The sequence below is a fragment of the Gastrolobium bilobum genome, unplaced genomic scaffold (assembly GCF_033153095.1).
Source record: "Gastrolobium bilobum isolate Gb01-03AN ecotype WA unplaced genomic scaffold, APGP_CSIRO_Gbil_v1 utg776, whole genome shotgun sequence".
NCBI lineage: Eukaryota > Viridiplantae > Streptophyta > Magnoliopsida > Fabales > Fabaceae > Gastrolobium > Gastrolobium bilobum.
Window position 1 is genome coordinate 485,068 of NW_026899202.1, and position 8,450 is coordinate 493,517.

General features: G+C 34.1%; 1 protein-coding gene across 1 annotated transcript; it reads right to left on the minus strand.

Moving 5' to 3' along the window:
• Nucleotides 1–3,859: 3,859 nt before the first annotated feature.
• Nucleotides 3,860–7,505, minus strand: LOC133288235 (WAT1-related protein At4g08300-like). The gene is made up of 7 exons (XM_061485952.1): nucleotides 7,294–7,505; nucleotides 7,105–7,167; nucleotides 5,220–5,336; nucleotides 4,818–5,055; nucleotides 4,536–4,694; nucleotides 4,203–4,354; nucleotides 3,860–4,082 (listed from the first exon to the last, which is right to left on the minus strand). The coding sequence occupies exons 1-7, from the start codon at nucleotides 7,503–7,505 to the stop codon at nucleotides 3,860–3,862; spliced, it is 1,164 nt and encodes a 387-aa protein (XP_061341936.1).
• Nucleotides 7,506–8,450: the final 945 nt, after the last annotated feature.

Consider the following 8,450-nt stretch of genomic DNA (forward strand, 5'->3'; position numbering starts at 1 on the left):
GTTGGATTGTTTATAAGGTGGAAATTAAATTATTTTAAATATATTTTGTAATAAATTTGTAATTTTATGATGGAAATTATTTAGATATTCGTCGCAAATGTTTGCTGCTAACTGCGACGGCATACGTAATTCGTCGCCTGTTGCTACGGTACAAGCAATACATTCCATCGCAAATAAAGTGTTTATTTTACGATCGTAATACATTTCCATTGTTGTCTGCATCGAAATTACATATATATTCCGTCGCAAACAAACGATGGAAGTTTCCCTAATTTATCACCGCACACTCTGCGATGGCTTTTTAGATACATTTTTTATGCAAAATTATGATGGTTAAGTTTGCGACGTTTCTGCGATGGTATTTTCGGATGTAAATTGCGATGGCTTGAAGTGCATTTTTTTTGTTCCAGTTACTCTTTCGCTACAGTATACTCCGGAATTGTGATGAAAATTTGTCATTGGAAATGGTTTCAGCCAAAATATTATTGCAAATTCCCTTTGCGTGACCTTTTTCACCGAGAATCTTTTTTCGTCGCACAATTCATCATAAACTGAAATTGCGACAATTTTTGGATGCTTTGCGACGGTATTTGGCCTTCGAATATCCATGTTTTCTAGTAGTGTGATTTAGTGACTTGACAAATATAATAACTCTCGCATGTAATTGTGGATTTAATTATGGGTTAATGACTTTATCACAATACTAAAGAATAATTAGAGGGAAAAGTATAAGAAAAAGAAATGTTAATAAGGTGTAAATGAAAAGGGTGGAAAATGTCTCCGGTGATTCAAAATATAGACGAAATGTTATCTGTTTTATTTTGGCAAATAAAGTGATAAAGTTTGCAATACATAAAGAAAAAGAAAAAGTTAATCAGATTTTCATACTAGGCCTAGCTAGGGAATTAGAAAAGAGCTTCCGCGTTTAATTAATTAAGTTGAGCATGTTGTGTGTAACATCCCAAGAGCTGGCAAGGGCAGGGAGTGATCGCCGGTGCGAAAGGGCACGGACAATGAGCGGCTCATGCCAAATCTTGCAGCTTGGGGGTTCATGAATGAATCGAATCAACACCCGAAAAAGAGGGATTCCAGAGACTGTGCTGGTATGGGACGGTACAGTTAGGAATGACTTATAAGAATTGATTGGTACTACCTATACTAACAAGATGCATCTACTTTTTGGTAGCCCGGATCGGAAGTTGGAGCAATTCTGGGATGGGTGACCTCCTGGGAAGTTTTCCTGGGAAGTATGCGAGTGAGGACAAAGCACACTGAAAAGTCTCGTGTTAGTGTGTGGGGACAGTAATTGATTCTTGCAAGTGGCCGGGCGTTACATCATATAAATGTTGGGTTCGTTTTTTCTGCAGTAAGCCAATACGACGTCGTTTTGGGACGAAAATCATGGTGTTTTTGTAATTTTAATTTATTTTAGGGTTATAATAGTCTTTATATTTATAATTTTTTAAGATTTTAATACTAAAACGATGTCGTTTTGAAAATAAATGCAGATAACTTGTCTGCATTAACTGCGGAAACATTTTTCTCATAAATGTTACTTAATCGGCTGCAAACGAGGCGTTACAACAGAGATTTATATCTGGTGACTTGACATTCATAAAACCCATATATACAACCTATAAGCTTTTATAAGTGCCAAGTCAGTGAATATAAGCTTTTGTGAGTGTCAAGTTATTGGATATAAGCTTTTGTCAAATCACTAAATTATAACCGTACAAAGGTGGATTAATAGTGATAAAGTAAGAAAGAAAAAAAGAGAATCATAATCATACAAAAATAAATCAATTAATATAAGAAAATAAATAAACAAAACAACTTAATTTAATCGTGGCTGGACAATGAAATGACATAACATCGAATTCGATGCTCCCGTGCATTAAAGTTTTTCTCGAATTTAGGAGGCATGTATTCAGAAGTCGTGGTAGAAACGTACTTGCTGCTAAAAAATGTTTATGATTGAAGATCCACATTTCTCATTGGTAAATTTTTGTCTGCTAGCTTTGAGGTTATAGATGTATGGAATAATTAAGCCTTGTTGGCTGTGTGTAAACTCAGATGTCATAATTTTGCCTACTTTCAATGGATCAAAACAAATTGGGGATGACAGGGATCTTTAAGGCCACCACTAAAATACCTTGATAGGAACACACACACAACACCCAAACAGTAACTATTGTCAGTGGTAATGGATTAGTCGTGTAAACAGGGAAATGTAGCAATGACGCACGGCTAATAGTAATGTGATGGATGGAAACATGGGACCATGGAAAAGCACCACCCAAAAATAAAGTGAAAAGTGCACTTAAATTATATATATATATATATATATATGCATGGTGCTACGCATAACACAAACCTGAAAATAATCGTTTAAGGGCTGAGCATATTGTGTATATTTGGAAAACAATATTACTTAACCAAGATATAAATTAAACTAATGTTAAGCATTCACCTAACAAGAAGTGGTTAAGTAATGGTCATGATTGGTTTTATAGTGATGATTTGATTATCTGTTTCTATCTGTCAAATTGCGCGACACACAACAAAATTTTGAGCCATGATCTCAGAAACATTTTTAGTGATGATTTGATTATTTGTTTCTTCCTGTTTTGACTAGTTTAAAAAAGTTGGTGCAGGCCACCATTGCACAACTTGCGAGTTTTGATAGCATGCTCTGTCCCGTTTCAACCCATCTGCATGTGGTTTGTGGCGTGCTTCTTTCTGTTTTGATAGCATGCTCAGAAGTCGTGGAAGAAACATACTTGCTGCTAAAAAAATGTTAATGTTTGAAGATCCACGATTCTCATTGGTAAATTTTTGTGTTGAGGTTATAGATGTATGGAATAATTAAGCCTTGTTGGCTATGTGTAAACTCAGATGTGACAAGCACATACACCTAACCTATCAAATATATACAGAATCGTGCAAGTCATAATTTTGCTTACTCAACGGATCAAAACAAATTGGGGATGACAGGGAACATTAAAGGTCACCACTAAAATACCATGATAGGAACACACACATCACCCAAACAGTAACCATTGTCAGTGGTAATGTATTAGTGGTGTAAACAGGGAATGTAGAAATGGCACACGGCTAATATTAATGCCATGGACGGAAACATGGGACAGTGGAAAAGCACCACCCAAAAATAAAGTGAAATGTTTACTTAAATTGTATTTACTTTTGATATTTCTTAAGAGAGAGTCTTAGGCAATCGGAGTAAAACACACCTATAATTTTGTGTCATTCAATATTACCTATTAGGAATCTGAATTTGATTCTCTTCATTGTAATGCTGTTCGGTAATGGAGGCTTAATGGAATTGCTGCCAACATATATAGACCCACCTCATTATGAAATAGTCGAATATTAGGCATATATAAAACAAAATTGTTATGGTACCACAATTATTACAAAATTAGCTAGTGGCATGTACGATCATCCATCAATCATTCACTTCCAATTAATATTCTATTCCTTTTGTAAATGTAATCTTTGCTTTAGCATATATAATAGGCTAAGAAGCAGAACATGAAGAAAAAAACCGAAAGAGAAATATAAACCAAAAAAAAAAAGAAAACTGAAAGAGAAACTGAAGAAAGAGTATAGAAAGGACTACAACTGAGACAAAAGCATTAATTCATTATTTTGCTTATACCGAAGTTTCCGAAACATGAAAAAAAAAAAAAAAAAAAAAAAAGTTAAAGGAAAACAAGAAAGGTGCATATTAAAATGCAGCCAGTAAAGGCAAGCATTTGGAAAGATTTGTACACTGCACAAAATCTCTCATGACCTCATCAGTTTAATAGGAAAATTGTAATGCTAGTCCTAAAGGACCTTATGATCTTGTTGAAGATAGGACATTATTTCCTACCCCCTTCATCTCAACAGGAACATTGACCTCAATGTTGTCAAAATTGTCTGATCCTGATCGTGTACCATCCTTTATAGGCAATTCTTGGACTTCACTTTTCCCTCCACCTGTGGTGTTCAAACTGTCTTTGCTTTTTCCCCATACCACAGTATAAAGTCCACAGACAATGATAATAGCTCCAATTATACTGTTAAACACAGAAGAAGAAAAAAACAAAATTAGCAAATGCATTGATCAACTAACACATTTGTATTTTGGCTTGCTTAGTTTTGAAAGAGAAAGACTATATCAATAAAACATTGCAAACCTTCCCAGACGAACTTGCTCAGCCAAGATAATGGAACCCAATGCAGCGGTGATTATCATACATAGAGGGCTGAAAGAAGTCACAAACACCGGTCCACGTTCTCTTGTCACAACTCCTTGTATATAATATGCCATTCCAGAACACACCACCCCCTACATATATCACAAATTCAGTATTAATTGGTTAGTTGAATCATTAATCACCATAATTTTGTTTTTAGTTCTGATAAGTTTAATTAATTAAGCTAAGTAGTCTCAAGGATTTCAAGGCTACTTAATGAACTATAAAGTAAATACAACATGTGGGGTACATCAGCATGAAAAAGGTACTCACAGAATAAACACAAGCGAGAAGCCTTGAGTCCCAGCCTATGGACCAAACACTCATGTCACGTTCAAATATAAGTGATGCAATTGCACCCTCAAAAATACCCAAAAAGCAAATCCAAGATGTCATCGAGAGCTCTGCTGGGTACATCTTCAAAGTGAAAGACTAAAATCCACAAAGTAGTAACACAAGTTACATATTAGTTAACAACTTTATTTTATTTTTCTTTTTTGGTCATATAAAAAAAGAAGAGTATGAATGTAAATGTTCATGAATAGTAGGCTATACTTGCAAGATAAAGAAGCTAGCCCAACCACCACAACTTGCTATAAGCATCAATGTGCCTAGAACCCAGTGTTGGTCAGAGGATTCGGTGCTTGCACTGCCATGATTTGCTGCTTGACCCTTTATGATTTGAAGGGCAGGGCCTTTATACAAAGTCATAACCATGGCTCCTGACACTGTTACCGCGGTTCCAATTACTTTGGCTATGCTGTGTATTTTTTTCAAGTTTACTGTCTCTAACCTGGTTAAGAGATTAGAAGAATCTGATTAGATATGATTCAAATAGCAATGGACTACGACATTGCAACAAAGCTTTAATATAAATACGAATATTCTTAGATTGTGAATATAACACAAGCTGCCATTAATATTATATATGGTGAAGTGATTGAAGCTTTTAACTACCTGAAAGCGAGTGCCATTATAAAAGTAATGGCTGGGAGGACATTAACGGTGGCCGATGCAAACGTTGTTGAGGTCATCTTCATCCCCATGTTGTACAAGTTTTGATCAAGCACTGGCCTGTTAGATTTCATCACCAACAAAGTTATTATCAGACCACAAATTCTGTAGAGAAAACTAATTATATATTATATAATCTGTAACATTATACAATTTTGTAGGGATTAGATTAAATCATAACCAAATCCATGAAAAAAATAAAATGAACTAGGTATCAAGTACGGTATATCTTTAAAGTACAAAATATGTGCCAATTACCTACTTTGGCTAGATGAAGAGTCCTTGTTGCCTCAGGTTATAATTGGTTAGATGAATAACATGTACTTAATCTCTATATATGTCTTATTCTCTTCATACTAAGCTTTCATTTTTAATAGTGTTCAGTAATATTTTTCTTCAGATAATAACACTAGTGTCTAGAGGCAATAATCTGGCCCTGTGTGGACCATGTTACCACCGCAACAGGAACATGCTATCCTTTCTGTGGTCGATTAATTAAAAAATAAAATAAAAACTAACTAATATTGATGGTAGGTGAGAAATGAAATCTTGATTGGAAACATTGCATTTTGTTAATTAATTAATTTTGTGGTTGGTTGCTTTCTTATGATGTGTCCACTAAAAATGGTGGGCCAATATGAAGAACCACTATCGAGTCGCCGCATTTCTGTGATATTAATAATATAATTAAGGAAAAACTTCAAAAAAAATCCTATTACTTTCGTCATAATCACTTACCTCCTCATAAAATTTTGAATCATTTATTCTACTGACTTAAATTTTTTTTATCATTTATCCCCCTAAGTGAGGGGATAAGTGACAATAAAACTTTAAGTCAGGGGATAAATAATAAAAAAAATCTAAATAAGGGTGTAAGTGATTCAAAAAATTTATAAGGAGGTTAAGTGATAATTAAGAAAACTCATAGCGATTTTTTTGAAGTTTTTCCTATAATTAAATATAAATAATACCTTATAGAAATAAAAAATAATACTATATCATTATGATTACTATTTTTTTGGATATATTATTATGATTACTATTATTATATAGAATATATAATATACAATAATAGTTATATATAGAATTAAGAATAAGAAAACTCGTATAGGGTTCAAAATGATAATAAAAAAAAGACTTATTATGAAATAAAAAAAAATAGGAAATTTCCCTAAATAAGACGGAAAAATATTTTTATGGAATAATTAATTTTAGAGATTATGGATAATGCAGAATATGCTTTAATTTCTTTAACGATTTGGTTTTCAATAAGACACATGATAGAACCGATTAGCAGGCTAACAGCTAAATTAAAGAAAAACACAACTAGCTAATGTCTCACATAGTTGGGGATTTCCCAACAAGCAAGAATATATATAGATTTATCATATATTCAGTAAAAATGAATATAATATAAAGGATAAGGGCATCCATTATACGCATAGCTAGAAAAGCATGCATGGAGAACAAGTCCGGTAGCTCAATTGATAGTAGTGCAAAGTAAAGAGATCGACCCCACGTAATATTTTTTAGAGGGACTTAAATTAATATTTTTATCCTTAACCCACCGTGTATTTCGGATTAGTCTTATAACTGACTTGAAGAATTGAAACTTGTGGAGACATCAGAAGGAACAGACTCGTTTCAAAGAGATAATTAAGATAAGATAACTCAAAAAAAAGAAGAAAAAAAGCATGCATGCATGTGTACTTCAAATATTTATGATACGGGCCCATTAAGGGACTTAGAACTGAGAAGAAACAAACAAAATGTATGATTCGATACTGCGAATATATTGATTATGTGGAGAGAGTTCGAAGAGCCTTACTCAAGGAAACCGAGCGCCGCTAATCTCAGGAAGATGGGGAGAGTCATCTTTGGCCGTACTTTTCTGTAAAAATGAAGAATCAGAATGATGAATGAAAAGTTAAAATAGCTAGCAAATTAAGGGAACGAACAAAAAAAAGAAGCTCTGCTTCATGTACGTGTAAGTTGTGTGGTGGAGAGAGAGAGAGACCTTTCGAGGACAAATGCAAAAGGGGCCATGATAAGAGTGGCAACTACATGACGGTACACGGAGAGTACCCAATGGCTCATGCCATGTTTGAATGAAACCATGGTGATGATATACATTCCGGCGTAGCCAAACTGAAGGGACACCATAGCAAGGTAAGGCTTCAACTTGCGGAGCACCTTGCTCAACCCATGACCTGCATTTTGATCCTCCATCTCTATGTCTATGTAAAGCTACACACTGGGGCACACAGAAAGCACACACACACACACACAAACTCACTAAGGAACTAGCTATGTGTTGTGAGTTGTGAGTTGTGAGTTTGTGGATGATGTACTTTAAAACGAGGAATGGCCTTCTTATAGACCCAAAAAGCAAAAATTTAAAAAGAAGCCCCGGTTTTCACAATAGCTCATAGCACTAACTCTCTCACTTCAGTTTTCACCCGCCACATATTCCCTTATCCATTAAAGAGAAAAGCATATTCCGATTGAGCAATTACTAGAATAATATAATATGTGTATATTATGGAAAACAAAAGTAAACCACTTTGGTACATGCTTAATTTTCTTTAAATTAAGGTCTTGGGTTCAAATCTGTATGAATGTAAAAAAAAATTTTTGGGAGAATTAGCCTCACCATGACGTGAATATTTCAGACTCGAACAATAATATTATCTCTCATAAATGATACATGTGGTTTATAAAAAAGAAAAAAGAAAAAAGCAAGTGACGTTTTATTTGTATCTCTATAGAAAATTATTCATGTCCTCTAATTAAAAACTTTCTTTCTTTCTTTTACTTTTTCTTTTATTTGTTAATGGGAAGTGGGTGTTTGATTTTACTGACAACCAAATGGAAATAGAGTGCTTAGTCATGATGCATGCAAATTAATGTTTATGATCCTACGTGGGGTTAAGTGAGAATAATCAATAATGGATCCATGGCCTACATATGTGCACACCACTTAGAAAGATAGAAGAGTGAAAAATCACCTAGTTAGGGCTTTCACCTATCTATTTACAATGTGCATAGCCTATGGTATGTCTATTTCTCACAAGAAGAAAAATGCACATACGAAGTTACTCATCTCGATCCATATAAGGAGTATGTCATACTCCTCAATCATTAACGTGCAATAAATTATCTGAATTGAACATA